The 20,780-nt window shown below is 43.5% G+C and overlaps 1 protein-coding gene across 4 annotated transcripts in view; it reads right to left on the bottom strand.

Annotated features, from left to right (window-relative positions):
• Window positions 1-1,474: 1,474 nt before the first annotated feature.
• Window positions 1,475-20,780, bottom strand: part of LOC142848223 (type-1 angiotensin II receptor A) — a 50,906-nt gene continuing 31,600 nt past the window's right edge. For 3 of the 4 annotated variants that reach the window (XM_075969977.1, XM_075969973.1, XM_075969974.1), the window contains one exon: window positions 1,475-4,638. In XM_075969977.1, the coding sequence (XP_075826092.1) occupies window positions 3,512-4,591 (1,080 nt within the window). In that variant the 5' untranslated portion in view covers window positions 4,592-4,638 and the 3' untranslated portion in view covers window positions 1,475-3,511. The remainder of the gene's footprint in view (window positions 4,639-20,780) is intronic. The other variant, XM_075969975.1, reaches the window with a different exon arrangement.

The raw sequence follows: 20,780 nt of genomic DNA on the forward strand, positions 1-20,780 counted from the left end.
TTTGAAAAGCTAACCCTCTGATCCTTGGCTGGAATATCCTACCACCCTTATCATTTCCTTATTCCCTTGGCACTCTAATCTCCTTGGTGCCTTCTGCATTCAAGGGATGCTTTCCTATTAGACAACATAACCTAAATTATGTAAAATCTGTACAACTGTGTCGTGGCCATACCATTGTTTATAGCTTGCGTCTCTCCCTGACATTTTAGCTTCTTCTTCCTCCTGTTGGTCTAGGCCTAAATCTAATACACTTTCAGGGTCCCCGACATCTGTGTGTAGTCCTCCCATGACATCTGTCCCACAATCTGAAGCAGTATATGCCTGTCCCAAGCCTCTACCTCATCCTTTCTCCCGGTTTACTTTGTTCTCCACTTTCAAGGATCTTATCTGTCATATGCATATCTGGAATTCCCTGGGCTCGTTTTCTTTTACTTCTCTTTTGACCTACTTGATACTGCTTTCTCTTTTCTTGATTCTCAGGTGGTTGTGGACTATTAGGGAAAATGCAGTGGTGCATAAAGTTATGAAACCGAAAATACATTGCATGAAAACTTTTAGCTTTACCATGGCTTGTCAATCCAGCTGCCTCTTACTTGCCTACCTTACAAACTATGGAAAGGCCTATTATGCACTATAAGCTAGGAGTTACATAACTCTCTAGCCCCAACACAGACTAGGTAAACATAAAAAATTTACTGAATTGAAGAAAAAATGAATCTTCAACTGAAAAATAGATTTGTTCATGGAGAAATAAGGCAGTATATGTAGCTCCTGCATTTCATGGGGCACCTGGAATCTTTATGGAATCTTTATCTTTGTATGTTGCATATTTAAAAGATATTCCAAAAGCAAGTAGTGCACTTACTTTAAATATGTTCATGAAAAAACTAAATCATGGTATCTCATTTGAGATGAAGTAGAATTTAATATTTGGGGGAAAATCAGTATTAGTTACTCTTCTATTGCTATGATATGGTGTGGGAGGTTCTTCTGTCTATGTGTTGCTTTTATTGGTTAATGAATAAAGAACTGCTTTGAGCCTATGGCAAGGGCAAAACACCATAACCAAGACAAGGGTTGATTTGGGAGCTTACAGGATCAGAGTCCATAACCATCTTACTGAGGAGCATGGTAGCAGACAGGCAGGCAGGTTTCTTGAGCAGCAGCTGAGAGCTCACATCTTCATCCATAAATAGGAAGCAGAGAGTGACTTGAAATGGCTCCAGTCTTCTGAAACTCAAAGCCCACCCCTGGTGACATATTTGTTTCAGCAAGACCATACCTCTAAATCCCTCCACCCCTCCACCTTACCTCCTGCCCAGACAGCCACTAGCTGGGGACCAAGAATTCAAATACCTGAGACTTATAGGGGATATTTCATCAAAACTACTACACAATCCTTCTGAAAACAAATGAAAATTGAAATAAGTAGCCAGCAATGTATTAATGAAATTTAAAATAAGACAAGAAAAACTAATATGAAGCACATGTAACCACATTTATTTCCAAGAATATGACTAAGATGATTTGATGTTAGAGGTTCTGCTCTGTCCACCAATGTCTCTGAACAACCTCCTTGCCCATAACATATCTCAACCATTCTAATTATTATATTACAAACAACTATTCTAAATCTTGCCCAATCCTTTGCACATTTTACTGGACCAGAATGGACACCCCGGCATGCCTGGGGTAGGAACAATGAATGTTTCCAGGGTAAGGAATGAGCTAGCTGTCCCATGGGAGCATTTTGGCCTAGTTTGCTCCCTGCCCTTGTATAAAGTACCTGGATTCTTACAGCAAGTAAACTCCTTTATGCTAAGGCTGTAATGAGCTACAGCCAAACATAGCAGGTGGCAGATAAATTGTGTTATGTTTTCTGGAAAATATTTAGCCACATACATTGGAATATGAAAAATGTTTACAACTGTATCATTGGTTCTACTGCTTCTTGGAGTGAGAGGGGTTCATCAGATTCATATACTTGAATGATCAGCACAGTGCAATTTTTGATACCAACAAATTTTTTAGAAGAATGGTCAATGTTCCAAATTTGATGATTTCCTAATTATATAAGGTATGTTTATTTTAAAATAGTATTAAAATGTTTGAGCAAGTATATTTAATAGGATACTAGCTACTATGCAACGTCACTGAGGAGGGACAACCCTGTGTATAGAATTGCTTATACATTATGACTCCAACATCATAATTTACATATGTATGTATATATGATGAGTACAAAAATAGTATAAGTATGTGACCTACAATACTGAAATGAACATGTTTTTGTATTGAAGAACTAAATATGACTAGTATCTTATACTTTTTAAAGTTTCTAAATTTCCTGCAACACCACGCAGATAACTAGTTTTATAATAATAAATCTTATGAGTAAAACAATGCATTAATTTAATGTTATGAGCAAATGAAAATATTTTTGTTTTTGTATGAAAAACTTCAAAAACTTAAAAATGGTGAAATCTGTCCCTGTTGTTCAGCAGAAAAATCTAGTTCCTTCCTGATCTTTCCTGGGCTAGAAAACCTATCTAACCATATTAAACCATCAAGCAGACCAAACAAAGTAAAAATATATTTGTACTTACATCCATGTCATTGTAAAAATAGACAAGCTTCTATTTTAAATAATGATTAGATACATTACAATAAAATTACTTTATTTTGAGGTAAACATAACATCGCAAGATTTTCACCAAATGACAGTTTAGAGCTGTAGTTGTACATATATGTAGAGAATATATACTTTTTTTAGAGAGCAAGGCAGATTTTATGATCTGTAGTCTATTCACCACCGACGGTATACAATTCTTACATGTGAAGTAAAGCTGAAGAACCTAGGAAGTCACAGTTATTACAAGCAGTTTGACTTTGATGTGTGACTTTGGTAACACTGCTACATAATTACACCACTAGCTGGCATTGGTTGGGGGCGCTGGACATTAGTAAGACACTGTCTGAATTTTACAAAGGGATTCTGAAACATGATAACTACAGCTCAGCAAATCTTTGCCTAATATGTGTAGTAACAGGGACAAGTAGGTTGCCATTACTAATGACTAAAGGGATCAAAAAAGGTTCCTTGCCCTCTGGACATTGAGCAGAACAAATAATCTTGACCTCCTGCCTCTTGTTTCTAAACATTTAACAAGCTCTACATACCTTCTTGTGGAAATCAAAAGGAACATAGCAAGAGGGGACTGAGGAGATTGCATTTCTGCCAGCAAATGTTTTCCAAACCCACAAATCCATCCGGTTCCCGACTCTTCCTTTTGGGCAGTTATCATCTATTAATGCAAGATGCGGCAAGGAACGGCTTTGCTTGGTTTCTTGTCAAAGTTTTCTTTCAGAGTTTTTAGAAAACATCTTCAGTCCATTGAATGCATGTTCTGCTTAGATCCAAGGCAGGGGTGAATGTTCCTTTGGTGCTGTGCCATCTAACTGGATGCGGCCCTGGCTTCTGTCACAGCTTCACCAGCAGACTCTGGACCTGTCACTCCACCTCAAAACAAGACGCAGGCTTTTTGGCTGATGAGCTCATGTTATCCGAAGGGCGATAGGAAAGCGTGCTCATTTTTGTCGACAGGCTTGAGTGGGACTTGGCCTTTGGGGGAATGTATTTCAGAAGCTGGAGGAAATATTTCTTAAATTTTTTCCCCAGGAAGCCATAAAACAGGGGGTTCAGGCAGTTGTTAAAATACGCTATGCAGATGGTGATAGGCATGGCCGTGTCGACGATGTCAGAGATTTTACAGTTGCGGATGACGCCCAGCTGGATCAGGACATCCAGAAAAGTGAATATTTGGTGGGGAACCCAGGAGAAGAAAAAGAAGAGTACGATCGCCATAATTATCCTAAAGATGTCGTCATTTCTCGGCTTGTTCTTCTGAATGTCGTAAGCCTTCTTTAGGGCTTTCCAGATTAGAGTATAGCTGGTGAGAATGATCAGAAAAGGGAACAGGAAGCCCAGAATGTTCTTGGTCAGGCCCAGCCCTATGGGGAGGGTTGAGTTCTGAGACTCATAGTGGAAAGCGCAGACTGTGATGTTGGTGTTCTCGATGAAATACACATTCCGGTGGATAATAGCTGGCAAACTGGCCAAGCCAGCCAGCATCCAGATGATGATGCAGGTGACTTTGGCCACCAGCATGGTGCGGCGGAGGCGAGACTTCATCGGGTGGACAATGGCCAGGTAGCGGTCAATGCTGAGACAGGTGAGCAGGAACACGCTGGCGTAGAGGTTGAAACTGACACTGGCTGATGCGATCTTACACAGGTGATTGCCGAAGGGCCAGCGGTACTCCATAGCGGTATAGACAGCCCACAGTGGCAAAGTCAGCAAAAAGCATAAGTCGGCCAGGGCGAGATTCAGAAGGAAAACACTGGCCACAGTCTTCAGCTTCATGTAAAAGTAAATGACAATCACCACCAAGCTGTTTCCAAGGATTCCCACCACGAAGATGATGCTGTAGAGAGTTGGAATCATGACAAATATGTAATTGTGCCTGCCAGCCTTGGGGCAGTCATCTTGGATCCTCTTAATACCATCCTCAGTAGAAGAGTTGAGGATCATTTTTGCTTTTCTGGGTCGATTAGTCTCGGACACTCTTCAAAATGCACCTGAGGAAACAAAAAATCCAAAGAAGATAAAAGTTAAAAGTTTAAATTCCAGTTCTAAATGAGCAATTTTCATGCTCTGCTACAAATCTAGTAATGAAACTTTACTCTTTGACAAAGAGATTGGGTCGTATTTTCTGAAGAAATCTCACAAATTGATAAAGTCTATGATATCCCCCTTAATTTCTAGAGCATATGCTTAGGCAGTGTTAAGTGGCCAATTAGACAGAAAGCTTGAAGGTCATAGAATGAGGGACTCCTTCTTCACAACCATAATCATAATTGACCCTTTGATTCTTACGACAGATTGTCAACTTGACAGAATGTAGACTCATTGAAATGACAAGCTTTTGGGTATGTTAAAGATGCCAACCCAACTGTCTGGGCACTGTTCCATCAATTGGTATCCTGGACCACATAAAAGAGAGCGCTTGTCGAACACCAGCATCCACTGACTGCGGATCCAGTGTAAATACCTTCCTCGTGTTCCTCATGATAGCATCCTGTGCTCTAATTACGAGCTGAAACATCCCCTTTCTTCCTTAAGTGACTTGTCAGGTCTTCTGTTAAAGTACCAAGTCCGGTAACTAATACAGATCCTATCTACCTCCTTGAAACATACTAATGTTAAGGAAGGAGACAGTATCACACTCCAGCTGCCTCTCCTGACGTTTGTAACAGCATATGGGAAAGAGGAAGGTGGGATGCAAGCTCTACCTGAGGTCTTTTAAGAAAACTCTATTGGCTCCTGAGAAAGCATGGCTATAGTAGACTTGTAATCTTTTGTTTGTTTTTTGGGACAGGGTTTTTCTGTTTTTTGTTTGTTTGTTTGTTTGTTTTAGGTTTTTTTTGTTGTTGTTTTTGTTTTTCGAGACAGGGTTTCTCTGTGGTTTTGGAGCCTGTCCTGGAACCAGCTCTTGTAGACCAGGCTGGTCTCGAACTCACAGAGATCTTCCTGCCTCTGCCTCCCGAGTTCTGGGATTAAAGGCATGCGCCACCACCGCCCAGCTTGGGACAGGGTTTTTTCTGTAGCTTTGGAGCCAGTCATGGAACTCTCTTGTAGACCAGGCTATCCTTAAACTCGCAAGGATCTACCTGCCTCTGCTTCTCGAGTGCTGAGATTATAAAGGCATGAGTCACCACTGCCTGGCTGTATTTTTTTTCCTTAGGTCCTTTATAATATATTATTTCTTTTGTCAAAAGACGAAGAGCTGAGTCACACACCCTAGATAGACACACGACTTTAAAAACTGTCCAAAAGACTGTTGTCTCCTGTAGACCAAGGTCATCTAAATGGGGGCTGCAATATAGCTCAGTCGCTAAAAAGTACTTCCCATGCAAACAAGACACCTTGAGTGTGGATCCTCAGAACCCATGTAAAAAGTTGGGTGCAATAAGATGCGCATTGTTTCCCAGTGATGGCAAGATGGGAGGTAAAGTCATGTGGGTCCTGGGAGCTCAAGGGCCAGCTAGTCTGGTCTAGGTAGCAAAATTCCAAGACAGTGGGAGATCCGGAGATCCTGTCTCAAGAGGTGGATAAAGAGTAAGGACCAATGCCCCAGATTGTCCTCTGACATTCACACATTACTGTGCAGGCACGCACCGCCTCCTCCCTCTCTCTCTCTCCCTCTCTCTCTCTCTCTCTCTTTCTCTCTCTCTCTCTCTCTCTCTCTCTCTCTCTCTCTCTCTCTCTCTCTCACACACACACACACACACACACACGCACACACACACTAATCCAAAGGGGTCAATTTGTTACCTGGATAGGAAACCACCCACCCCTCAAAAAAGTGTATGTCCCTGGAACTTAAAGAATCATCAACTTTTGTCTGATTTTGTGTGTTAACTTGGCACACGCTAGAGTCATCAGAGAGGAAGGAGTCTCAGTTGAGAAAATGCCTCCATGAGATCCACCTGCAGGGCGTTTTCTCAATTAGTTAACAGTAGGGGAGGACCCAGCCTATGGTTGGTGGGGCCATCCCTGGGCTGGTGGTTCTGGGTTCTGTAAAGAGAGCAGGCTGAGCAAGCCAGGGGAAGCAAGACAGTAAGGAGGTTTCCTCTATCTGTATCAGCTCCGGCCTCCACCACATTCCTGCTCTGTTTGAGTTCCTGTCCTGACTTCCTTCAGTGCTGTGGAAGTGTAAGCTGAATAAATCCTTTCTTCCCCGACTTGCTTTATGGTCATGGTGTTTCATCGCAGCAATAGAAAGCCTAACTAAGACAATAACACACATACTTGGAAGGCACGTTAAGATGGGAGAGACAACTATCTCACTGAAATATGCACATTCAGAAGCCCCTCTTAAATGTAGTCACTGGGACCCTCCCTTTCTGAGTTCCAAGTGGTAACATTTCCTCTTCTCTTTTTTTCTCCCTTTTCAGATACTGTTCAGCGTCCCTAGGCCATTTGCCCTGACACTCTTCGTTCATTCTTTGTGAAGTCCCCCAGAGTTTGGGGCTGTTTCTAGATCTCCATGCCTGAACCTGTCTGCTTCTTTGTCTCTACCTTTATGATTCTTGACTTTCTTTTTTAGCTAGGTCCTTCCTCCCGGAAGCTTTCATAAATAACCTCCAGCTTGTCTGCCCAGTTATTTTTCTCAGACTTTAATGAAACTCTCCCCATTTCCTTCTGGACCCATCTTCAGTTTCTCTTATATATATGTTTGGGGTATTTGTTCTCACAGACACCCAAAACTGACAATAAAGTGCACCTTGAGGAGGAGTCAGCAATTGGCTGACCAGAATTAGCCAAAGAGACTTTGGAGGACCGAGATAGGGGGCACAGGAAGGTATAAGGAGGGGCTTGAGAGATTCGTGGTCTTTTAGATCTAACAAATATGGGGAGTTGTTCCTCCCCACTCTTTGGGTCTCTCAGTCCCCCCCCCAATATCTGACTCCAAAGATTTTATTAATAATAGAACAATAAGTAAATAAGTAAAGGCTTCATCTGGCATCCAACACATGGCAGCTGCTGTTGCAGCTTTTAAAGCCGCCACTTCACTGAGCCACCATAGCACTCCCAGGACCAATACTCCCTGACCACAACCACAGTTGCCACCACTGGCTCTGTCATTCAGTCCCCCCACTCCAACCCTCACTCCTTGTCCTCCGTCCAGGTTGCGTGTGAACAGCTGCAGGTGCCTGAGGCCCAGCCTGTGCAGCACAGCATTTAGCCTGGCTGTTTGGACACCACACAGGGGCCGCCCTCATCACTGGCCCACCCTGAGTAGCCCTGCATGTCTCAGGTCTCAGAAAAGAGATGAGTGGACTTAGACCATCTGGATCCTTCCCACCGCTGCTCCCCACCCCACCACACACAGTTGAGTACTGCTGCTGTAGCTGGCTGCCCCCCACAGAGTTCTACCATGGCTGCTGTAGAAAACCTGAGAAGTCCATAGATCTGGTGAGGCACCTGCTAATTGTTAAGAGGGAATTCGGTTTTGTTAAAAAAAAAAAAAAAAAACTTTCCCACTCTAAGAATGGGGAATATTATGGTGCAGGGAGCTAACACTCTGTACGGTTCCACAACTGTTGGATTGAAAATGGAAACAAAACAAATGAAGGAATAACCGACTTAGCGGACTGACATAATGTTGATTATAATTATTAATAGTTTGGTAACTCATATTTTATCCTTTAAAAGGTGGTTTGATATTGGTGCCAAACATGAAAAATTGATGGATAAGACACAAGCCTTAGAAAAGCCTACCAATGAAATGAAGAAAAGTCTTCACACACTGACAGAGGAATTTAGATCAGAGCCTACTACACCATGGTATGATAAAAATGAAGAGGAGCGGCCCAAGGTTATTAGAAAACCAATATTAGTTTTATCAAGTTACCATATAACAACATTCACCAGATGATAGGCAGCCCCACGGTTATGTAAAAGTTAAGTGCAATCCTGTAGGAATGTTAGATTTGAGGAGATTTAAGGAAGATGTCATTTCATATGGTATGTATTCACCTTATGTGAAGCAGATATTAAATTCATGGGCAACTTGAAATAGAATTGTTCCCCAAGACTTAGATTTAGCTACAGCAATATTGGAAGTAACAATGGAAAATGTGGTGGGAACAGGAAGCTAGGGTCATAAAACAATGAAATAAAACTAGAGGTGTTGATATTTCCCAAGACCAGCTTCTGGGTGAAGGTCAGTTTGCTGATCTGCCAAGAGATCGCTTCCTATATGTAACCCCAACAGCACAGACATTAAGGGCAACATTGAATAAATGGGACCTACTAAAACTGAGAAGCTTCTGTAAAGCAAAGGACACTGTCACCAAGACAAAAAGGCAACCTACTGACTGGGAGAAGATCTTCACCAACCCCGCAACAGACAAAGGTCTGATCTCCAAAATATATAGAGAACTCAGGAAACTAGACTTTAAAATGCTAATTAACCCAATTAAAAAATGGGGCACTGAACTGAACAGAGAATTCTCAGCAGAGGAAGTTCAAATGGCCAAAAGACACTTAAGGTCATGCTCAACCTTCTTAGCGATCAGGGAAATGCAAATCAAAACAACTTTGAGATATCATCTTATACCTGTCAGAATGGCTAAAATAAAAAACTCCAATGATAGCCTTTGCTGGAGAGGCTGTGGAGAAAGGGGTACCCTCATCCATTGCTGGTGGGAATTCAATCTTGTGCAACCACTTTGAAAATCAGTGTTTTGGTTTCTCAGGAAATTCGGGATCAACCTACCCCTGGACCCAGCAATACCACTCCTGGGAATATACCCAAGAGATGCCCTATCATATGACAAGAGCATTTGTTCAACCATGTTCATAGCAGTATTATTTGTAATAGCCAGAACCTGGAAACAATCTAGATGCCCCTTAATGGAAGAATGGATGAAGAAAGTGTGGAATATCTACACATTAGAGTACTACGCTGCGGTAAAAAACAATGACTTCTCGAATTTTGCATGCAAATGGATGGAAATAGAAAACACTATTCTGAGTGAGGTAACCCAGACCCAAAAAGATGAATATGGGATGTACTCACTCATAATTGGTTTCTAGCCATAAATAAGGGTCACGGAGTCTACAATTGGTGATCCTAAAGAATCTAAGTAAGAAGGTGAACCAAAGGAAAAACATATAGTTATCCTCTTGGCTATGGGAAAATTGCCAGGGAGAAAATTGGGATCTTGGGGGTGGAGTGGGATGGGGGTAAGGGGAGATGGGGAGAGAAAAGGGAGAAGGGGAGGATGGGGGGAACTTGGGGGAAAAGGAGGATTGGGATAAAGGAAGGTTGGATAGGGGAGCATGGAAGCACAATTCTTAGTTAAAGGAGACACCTTAGGGTTGGCAAGAGACTTGAACCTAGAGTGGCTCCCAGGAGCCCAAGCCGAGGTCCCCAGTTAGTTCCTTGGGCAGCTGAGGATAGAAAACCCAAAATGACCCTAGCCTATAGCAATACTGACGAATATCTTGCATATCATCATAGAACCTTCATCTGGTGATGGATGGAGATAGAGACAGAGACCCACACTGGAGCACTGGACTGAGCTCCCAAGGTCCCAATGAGGAGCAGAAAGAGGGAGAACATGAGCAAAGAAGTCGGGACCACGAGGGGTGCATCCACCCACTGAGACAGTGGAGCTGATCTATTGGGAGCTCACCAAGGCCAGCTGGACTGTGACTGAAAAAGCATGGGTTAAAACTGGACTCTCTGAACATGGCGAACAATGAGGGCTGATGAGACACCAAGGACAATGGCACGGGGTTTTGATCCTATACAATGTGCTGGCTTTGTGGGAGCCTAGCCAGTTTGGATGTTCACCTTCCTAGATATGGACGGAAGGGGGAGGACCTAGGACTTACCACAGGGCAGGGAACCCTGACTGCTCTTTGGACTGGAGAGGGAGGGGGAGAGGAGTTTGGAGGAGGGGGAGAAGGGTGGGAGGGGGGGTAGGGAAATGGGAGGCTGGGAAAAGGTGGAAACTTGTTTTTTTTTCCTTTTCTCAATAAAAAAAAGAAAAGAGAAGAAAAATCAAAAAAAATCAGATATTTTCCTTGTGGTAAATAAGGTCACCTGAAAAGGGACTGTAGGCAAGGCATCCCTAGAAACTGTTTTTTTCTAGAGATAATCCAAACAGAATATCCCAGCTTTCTGGATGGAGAAGGTATGGCAAAGGCATAATGAATGATCTACAGCTAATGAATGTAGATCAACAAGGGACAGTGAAGGTAACCTTTTGCCGTCAGCTGGCACCCTGTGGGGCCTCTTGCAAGCCCCATTATCAAATTAGGTTCAGCCGTTCCTATCAGCATTGGGGAAATGCATCCTCTGAGAAATTAAAAGACTTAATATCTGTTGTTAAAAACCATACTGCTCTGGATAACAGAAAAGCTTCAGTAGATAAAAGAAAATTTTAAGGAGAGACCATACAACAAGTATTTTTGGCAAATTTCTATAAATGATGAAAAGACCAAAGCTTAAAATATAAATAAATGGCATTGCAGTTGAAGGTTTGCTTGACACAAGTGTGAATGTAATAATTTCACCATAATCTTGGTATCCAGAGTAGCCTTTTCAGGAGCTAAATATTTAACTTCTAGGGATTGGAACTTTATCTCAGGTGAAACCAACTACAAGGTGGTTCGAAGGCCAGATAGGAAAGTTAAATCCATATGTGGCCAACAGAGCAATGAGTTTTTGGGGACATGACTTGTTACAGCAATGGAAAACATAGATTAACATCCCTTCAGTCAAAGTATAAAACTAGTGTAAAATAAAGAATGCTTCTAAGAGAAATAGCAAAAGGTATTAATTATCGAGAACAATCTCCAATCATTTAGGTTGTGCCTAAGTAAGGCACAACAGCTGTTGACTTTTCAAAGGACCAACAGTCCCACCTTTAAAATGGGTGACTAACAAACCTGTCTGGGTGGGACCATGGCCTTTGACATGGAAAATCACAGGCACTAAAACACCTGGTACAGAAACAGCTAAACACTCAACATACTGAAGAATCGGCCAATCTTTGGAATTCTGTTATATTTGTCACTAAAAGGAAATCTGGGGAAATGGAGAATGGTACAAGCTATAAATAAGGTGACCCAGCCAATGGGTGGTTTGCGGCCTGGGATTCCCTTGCCTTCCTTTACCTAAAGGGTGGTCTACTACAGTAATTGATTAAATGACTGCTTTTTTACTATCACTTTAAAAGAACAGGATAGAGAAAAATTCCTAGTACCTACTTATAATAATTACCAGTCAATTAAAAGATACCATTGGAAGATTCTCCCAGAAAGAATGTTAAACAACCCTACTTCGTATCAGTATTTTGTACAACAGCCATTGGAAATAATTTGTAAACAGTTTCCTCAATCTATAATTTACCACTACATGGATGATATCTTACTAGCTGATTCAGACTCAGATACCTTAGAAAAAATGTTTGAAGTAGTAAAGAAATTTTTTCCCTGTTGGAAAGTACAAGTTGCTCCTGAAAAATACAAAGAGGAGATTCTGCTAATTACCTAGGATATAAGATAGATTTACAAAAATTCAACCACAGAAAGTACAAATCAGGCAAGATCAATCACAAACTCTTACTGATTTTCAAAAATTTCTGGGCGATATTAACCAGCTATGGCCCACAACTGGATTAACTACTCAAAGGCTAAGTATTTTATTTCAAGCTTTACAAGGTGAGAAGGACTTAAAAGTCCAAGAAAGTATCAGTTGAGGCTGAGAGAGAATTGGCCTTGTTAGACAAGGAATTACAGGTTGAGAACTATTGTACTAGAGTGTCTGAAGGGTATCTGTGACTTATTACAATAGTAAAATGCATACCCCTGATGGAAACAAAGCTAAGCAGACTGTTTTGAAGTTGTGTGTAGAGCTACATGTTCCAGAGGGGATGGGAGCAAAAACTCAAGCTATGCCAATGGGCCAAAATGCTCATGAAATCTGACATAGCAGGCCCTGTCTTCTATACAGCATGAGCACTGAGTTTCTAAACTCTGTCCCTGAAGCTGCTCGCTTGCTCCTTTGGAGATACAATCTCCCAATAGTGTCTTTCACTTAGTTTACTACTATTCATATCCAGTCAGGGACACACAAACTTGAACCCATATAGAAGTGGCATCCACATCCCAGTGTCCCCTGAGGTCACTGGGGACAGTGTTCTTTCCATGGCTCGTCACCATATACAGGGTAAAACTATTTATTCCTTAACTTGCAACTGTCTGGGTGTTTATTTCCCCTAGGTCATTCAGGGCTTACCTGTAAACTGACCATTTGTGCAGTAAGAATGTCAAATGCAGAAAGTAGGCAAGATTTACCAACAAGACATGTCGTCACAGAGTGAGGGAGCTAGAAGTGATTCTTAGGAATTTCAGGAATAAGCAGTTGCTTGGGAAGGAATTCTGTAAAGATTCCTGCAAATATTCCATGCTAGGTTTTACATAATCAAACTGTTCACTTATATGAGTCTGAAAATGTTTACTTTTTCCTTAGGAGCACATCAAAAAAAAATTGTGGGGGAGAGAGGGATGAGGGAGGGAGAACATGAATATGAGGCAGGAGAAATTCCTACTGCACTGTGGCTTTTTCCTCGACGCATGAAACAGACATCCCATAATTGCCTCAGCACAGAGAGAACCTTCGCCCCAGTAACCATGGCAATGAACCAAGCAGGACAATCCAGTGATGCAGTGATGGGTAAGACTACATCACAGGAGTGTTAGTACTCTGACAGAAAAAGCGAAGGATCCCAGGACCCTAACCTGGAACTGCAGCCACTGCTTTCTCCTGCCTGTCATACTGCAAAGGGTTGTGCAAGGTCCCTGAGTATAACCAGAAGCGGTAGTTAATGAAAGTGAGGCTGCGTGATGCGCCTTCCAGGACATCCTCACGCAGGTAGCAATGATGCAGCTGTTTTGGGGCCACCACTGGTGCTCCTGTCAGTAACCCACCACCCATACTCCTGTAAGTGAGCGCAGTAAGATCGCTGGTTCACCATATTGAACTTGATCTGTTATTGATGCCCGATTAGCATGAGTAGATAGATATCTCTTCCCCCTTCTCCAGGAAAAATCAAAGGCAGATGTCTAAGCGGCCCCTTTGCCTTCCTCAGTAGGTAGAGTGACTGTTCCTATCTGACCTATCTGAGGGCTTAGTTTCCAATCTTGTTGTTAGCAGTAGTAACCTTGATTAGAACCCTGTGGAGGCCAGTTAGGGAAAGTGATTCTTCTTTCCTGGTAGAAAGAGGCCTTGCATTCCAAGCTATCTCAGAACAAAAAATTAGGCAGGTCAGCCTGGTTAAATCAATAAAGCAGGACCACCTCTGGGAATGCAGCTCCACCAGAAGCCATAGACACAGGAGGAACTTTTATCCCTTTAATGAGACGATGTGTTTTCTTCCCAGAATTCCTGACCCTTGGGGCCCCTGGAGAGTCCTGAGGTTCTGTTAGGTCTGCCTATCTCTCTGAGCCCTGATTCCCTCTGAGAGACAGAACTTTGCTTTTTCCTGCTCTTCTGTCTTTCTTGTGGGTGCTAGCCAGAACCCACGTAAACTCTACCTAGTGCTCTGGGCTTCCTTACTCCCGATTTTACTACAGAGCTACTGCCACGTGGCTGACCTCCATATTCATTCAAATAGCATGCCCTCTCCTCCTTCCTTGGCTCCCAGAGGAACTGGCCTACCGAGAGGGAATGAACACCTTCCAAAGAGATGTTGTATGCTTCCTTCTTTGGCTATCAGACTATTGCAAAAATGAAGTTGAAGAAATGACAGTTTTCCTCAGGAATCTTCCTATTGTAAGAGGAAATAGCTGAAGCCCTGAAGGCAGCCTATGTCCTAGAGAAAGATGGCTGGTCAGGGCCCTCACAAGAGAGACCAGGAGCTGAGACACTGGTGGCCATGGAACCATGCCTTGACAAAAACATATCTTTTTTCCTATTAAATTCTCCCCTCCAGTGAGGACAGTGAAGAAGGGTTCTAGAAGGGTCACTGGATCTCCTTGCCCCTGTGGCCAGATTGAATGAATCTCCTTTTCTGCTTGACTTTTAATTTGGCTTCTTAAATTGATTTACTGACGATAAACAGCTGAACTTGGATTGCTGGGTCACAGGCTGTGACCCCTAAGTCCAGTAAAGACTTGTGAGAAACGCAAGCTCTTTGTTTTGTTTCTGCTATTAAAGACGGCTGGCTCACCAAGGGTTCCTAGTCTCTATCCACCTCTCCGGTCTTGAGAAACTTTTGTGTATTTGTCTGTTTGCCCAAGCCCTGGATGCCAGGCATTCCTGGGACTTGACTCTATCCCACCCTTCCCCTTTGCCCCAATTCTGAGTTATCCATTTGTGTCAGTTTATTAGGTCAGGCTCCCACTAAGGGGGTGACACAGAGTCACCACCCGGTGATAAATGCTAAGTGATCTTCACCCCACCTCTGTGTGCTCGATCCCTTGGTTTGGGTGGTTAAGAACATTTTTCAGAAGTCGTTTGCCTTGCCAAGTTGCTTTTGCTTCGTTCCTGAGTCTCTTTGTCCAATCCAAAGGGCTATAGGAATGGATACTCTGTTCCGACAGACCCCCTCCTGTGAATCTGAACGCTCTAAAATTCACCCTGTGCCATCTGGGATTTCATTCTCCCAAGCCACAGAACAGGAACCCAAAAGTCACTGGCTCAGGGCGATATTTGGTGGTCATCAAAGTCCAGGACACTAGCTTCCAAGAAAGACTCCTTTGTCCTATAAGATGCCCCAGCTTTCCCATTTCACCTCCCTGTCCCTTTCACCCAGCTTGTATGCTCTACACCCTTTCCCTTCACTGTGGAGTCATTAGTATCCACACACAAACACGGTCTGCTCCACGTGCCGCATTCTGTGACGTGGTCCCAACCTCTCTAGTAGCTTTGGAACTTTGGATACAGATCTTGACACTTTAATCATCTTGACATATTTGTTTTCCCCGCTGGTCTGCCAGCTGCTCGAGGAGAGTCCTGTCCCGAATCATCTTGTTTACTACTGTAAGCCCTGCAGTATTCCAGGGGGCAGATGATAAATGTCTCCTAAAAGACGGAGTGCCTTATCAGGGAACACAGAGTCCCTTCTCAAGGTCCTTATTCTCAAATTTAAAAACAGACTCAGAAGGAACCTAGAGGGCAAATTTATTAGGATGTGAGAAAAAACAACAACAACAACAAGAAGAACACAGACAAGTTAGGGACCTTGGAAGCTTCTGGAAGAGGGAACCTAGAAAGACGAGGGTAGAAAGTCATTTGTTGAGTTGGAGTCAAAGAAGCAGGCAGGACCAGCAAGGAAATCTGGGAGAGTATCCTGGAGTGGAGGCATCAGAGAAAGAGAATGCAGAACAGAACAGCCAGGCAAGCATCTTAGGATTGTGACCAGTGCCTGAAATGGGAGCCAGAAAGAGGAAAATGGAAAGCCTAGGAGTTCAGGGTTAGACCTCAGGGAGTGGCTGAGTTTAGCAGGGGGAGTCTGCACTCACAATGGAGGGGCTTCTGCGCTGCAGACCTCATTACTGGGGGAATTTCTCCATTCATCTGAGCGAGTCTTCCAGCGTATTGTTTTCTTTGAGATTCTGGAACACACAGGCTTTTCTTTTCTGGTCCAGTCGATTTGGTCTTCTGCTTGCTTCTTGTGCCTTGATAGGCATCTCCTTCTTTAGGGCAGTTTTCTTCTATGATTTTGTTGAAAATACTTTCTGTGTCTTTGTCCCTGGTTTTCTCACATTTCTCCATTCCTATTATTCTAGATTTGATCTCTTCATAGTGTCTCAGATGTCCTGGATGTTTCTTTGACTAAGGCACCCATTTCTTCTACCTTGTCTTCAGTGCCTGGAATTCTCCTTTGTCGTGTGCTCTGTTGGGGAGGCTTACCTATGAGGTTGCTGTTTGACTTCCTGAATTTTTCATTTCCAGTTTTACTTCCATTTGGGTGTCTTTAGAGAGTCTATTTTTACGTCCAAGTCTTGAACTGTTTCTTTTTCCCTTTTGCTTGATTGTTTTTGTTCTCATAGATTTCATTAAGAGAATTGTTAATGTCTGTTTTAAGATCATTGTACATTTTTATAGTTGGTATTTTGAAGTCCTTTTGCCTCAGCTATGACACATTTCTTGGGACCTATTGCAGTGGGGTTGCTAGGTACTGGTGGAGACATTATAGTCTTGGGTATTCATGATTCTGGTTTTAAGGTTGATATTTAGGCATGTAGGGTTGGGATGATTGAGGTGATTTGGGGTTCTGCTATCTGGTCTTGTCTTTACTGGGCGGGGTTTGGTTCCTTGGTTTCTGTTGCCCTTTCTGGATCTTAAGAAAGTGTGGCTATGAGTCCATGACAGGTATGGCCAGTGGGAGTCCTAAGTAGATGGTGTTTCTAGGTACCCCTGGCTGACATAAAGGAATGCGGCTGACCTAGGAGGGGGACTGGGAGGGTTCACAGAAGTAGGAAATCTGGGCCCATGCAAGGTTTGCAGAGTCTCCTGGAACACAGATAGAGAGGGAGGACAGGTCCCTGAAGGTGGTCTGCTGCAGGGCTCAGGATACCATTGGGGAATTTGCAGTGGAGGAGAGGAAGGGAAGGGAAGGGAAGATCACCTAACGTTTCTAGACCAGTGTGGCTACTGAGTTTCCAGGGAGTCAGAATGGGCTAGAAGGGGGTGCTAAGAGGGTCAAGAGGCTGGAGGAAAGCTGAGTCTGTCTCCAGGTTTGGTGATGTCCCCAGGAAATAGGGGTGCGGGGGCAGGCCTAGCAAGTGGTCTGCTATAGAACTAGGGATGAGACGGAGGAATTTGCGGTGGAGGGTAATGAAGGAAAGTGTGGATTGCCTACTTAATTCCTGGCCAGCCAGTTCACGGGTAAATATAGTGATATTTTGTTTATGTTTTAGCAAATAAAGCTTGTCTGAAGATCAGAGTGCAGAGCTAAGACACTAGAGGCCAAGGAGTGGTGGCATACACCTTTAATCCCAGGACAGGAAGAGTGGGGGCAGAGGGATCTCCGTTAGTTCAAGGCTACCCTTGGCTACACAGATTGAATCTGTCTAAAAGAGAAACAGAACTCACATAAAGGTGATCCCAGCTCTAGGGAAGTGGAGACAATGTGATATGGCTGGGTGGAGAGAGGAATATAAGGCGGAAGGAAACAGGAGTTCAGTGCAGTCTGAGGTTTGGTGGAGACAATTGCAGTCTGCGGATCATCCCTGCATCTGAGGATGAAGTCTGAGGAGACAGTCTGAGGACAAGATAGCCCCTTTTGTTTGAGCACTGGTAGAGGTTGGTAAAAGGTCTCTCTATTGGGTGGCCTCTCTGCTTCTCTGATCTTTAGCATTAACCCTCATATCTGACTCTGGGTTTTTATTATTAAGACCATCTAGAATTCATGTCACACATAAAGGATGCCACCAGGCACTGGCAGCTGGCACAGGGTAATGGGAATGGGCTGGAAGGGGACACTGAAAGGGTCCACAGGAAGCAGGAAAGCTGGGGGTCAGTCGTTTGGTTCGGCAGAGTCCCCATAGTCCCCAGGGAGTGGAATACTGGAACAGACAGATTTTTGAGGGATGTGTTCCTGTCCAGATAATTAGGCCCATTTTGTTTGCTCATGGGAGGGGTGATATTGTGTCTTTGTTCAGTCGTTAGGACAGCTTAGAAAGGCCTGCCTTTCTGCCCAGAGATACAACCTGAATCCATTCTTGAGACCAAGCTACACTGTGTATTATGAAGAATTAAAAGAAAAAAAACTTTAAAAACTAAATCTATGGAATAGTTATGCTTACTATGAGGAAATAGCTTTCACCTAATGGGCTTCCATGAACCCACTGCCTCTGCTTTCCTGCTGCTCATCTGCCATTTTAAATCTTCAGGACAGGCAGCGATGCTGCCGCCTCCCCATATAACATTTCAGATTCTAAGAACGGTCAGTTGTGATGCTGTTCCCATCCTCTACGCCAGTGTCTTACAGAGGGAAGGAAAGCAGGCCCCGCAGCGGGTTATAAAGATGTCCATCCTGCTTCGTGGCTTGGTGATGTCTTCCCAGCTACCCAATGGGTGGATAGTGAGTGAGTGGGTGGATGAGTCTAAGGCACACACACCGATTTCTGTCAGGCTCGTGGAATCAGTTCTCCCTGCTCTTCACTCACAGAAAAACACCAGGGGCAAACCCAGCTTTTGGACAAGAAAGCAAAGCAGGCAGAAAGCCCGTAGAAACAGGCTGAGAGGACAATGGAGAGTTAAAGGATCAATGTGTACAACCTAGGGCTCAGCTTTGGGGGAGGGCTATGGCTTTTTTTTTTTTTTTGTCTTAGAAGACTTCCTTAAGTTTTATTGACTTTTCCACTAATCTTATTATACTTTTTGAACTTAGGCCTGCATAGCAGTATAATTTCTAGATAATTCTTTATGAAAGTTAATTACTGCATACGATTGTTTTGGCTAGCAGTCATTCATATCTTAACAAGGACTAATCAGTTTACCTCTCTGCTCTGCTTCTTGCACAGTGGTGCTGCAGCATAATCCTAACTGCACTCGGGAGGTGGACGCAGGAAGATAAAGGGTTCAAGACCTACTTCAGAATCTCTGGAGGCCAGCCTGGGGTACATGAGAGTGTCTTTAAAAAATAAAAAGACACTAAAAAACAGCAGGAAGGAATTGATTTAATGCATGCAAATCTCTGGGGAGCCCTAGCTGCCAGGGCTAGGAGGAAATGGTCCTCCCCTCCCTCCTTGCTCTCTTGACCCTACTTTGACATTACACAAATCAGTTGGTTCCATTAATCCCATGTTTGGCGTATCTAAAATTGTACTGACTTGCCTGAAACCATCAACAGCATTCACAGCGAAATGAGCCGGGAACGAGTTTGCATTCTAGAGGATCGATTTCCAAGATTTTTCAAAACCAACGTCTTTGCGAGCTGAGGTCAGCCTCTCCCTCAGCTCCACCGGTTCACACTGACTAATATCAAACATGTGAAAGATCGTTCAGGGAAGCCAAGGGAGCGTCCTTAGAAACAATCAATAGTGATGTATTGATAAAAGACTCAACACAGCCTTGACGCTGCTCATTAGAAGTGCGTCTTCCATAAGCATTGGTACAATAATTTAGATCAGCCAAAGTCTGAGCCGGTAAACCCAATCCAGTATGTCTCTAGAAAAGAGCACAAGTTGAAAAGTTTGGGTTTAAAAACGCCTACATCCAGTAAGGGGCACACTCATCCACTGCTGGTGGGAATGCAAACTTGTGCAACCACTTTGGAAATCAGTGTGGTAGTTTCTCAGGAAACTGGGAGTCAACCTACCTCAGGATCTGGCAATTCCACTCTTGGGAATGTACCCAAGAGATGCCCAATCATACTACAAAAGCATGTGCTCAACCATGTTCATAGCAGCATTATTTGTAATAGTTAGAACCTGGAAACAACCTAGGTGCCCCTCAATGGAAGAATGGATAAAGTAGGTGTGACACATATACACTTTAGAGTTCTTCTCAGCAGTAAAAAACAATGACATCTTGAGTTTTGCATGCAAATGGATGGAAATAGAAAACACTTTACTGAGTGAGATAATTCAGACCCAAAAAGATGAATGGGTTCATCCGGCGATGGATGGAGATAGAGAGAGACCCACACTGGAGCACTGGACTGAGCTCCCAAGGTCCAGATGAAGAGCAGAAGGAGGGAGAAGATGAGCAAGGAAGTCAGGATCGCGAGGGGTGCGTCCACCCACAGAGATGGTGGGACTGATCTAATGGGAACTCACCAAGGCCAGCTGGACTGGGACTGAATGAGCATGTGATCAAACCGGACCCTCTGAATGTGGCTGACAATGGGGGATGACTGAGAAGTCAATGATAATGGAACTGGGATTTGATTCTACTGCATGTACTGGCTTTTTGGGATCCTAGTCTGTTTGGATGCACACCTTCCTAGACCTGGATGGAGAGGGGAGGGCCTTGGACTTCCCACAGGGCAGGGCATGCTGACTTCTCTTGGGACTGGAGGGGGGGAGTGAAAGGAGTGGGAGGGAAATGGGAGGAGGTGGAAATTTTTAATAAATAAATAAAAATAAATAAATAAATAAAATAAAAACTCCCACATCCAATGAGCATTCTATGCCCCAACAGAAGTTCACATCCAGACATCGAAGCTTCCAAAGGATGTTCCCCTTC

The sequence above is a fragment of the Microtus pennsylvanicus genome, chromosome 4 (genome assembly GCF_037038515.1).
Source record: "Microtus pennsylvanicus isolate mMicPen1 chromosome 4, mMicPen1.hap1, whole genome shotgun sequence".
Classification (NCBI taxonomy): domain Eukaryota; kingdom Metazoa; phylum Chordata; class Mammalia; order Rodentia; family Cricetidae; genus Microtus; species Microtus pennsylvanicus.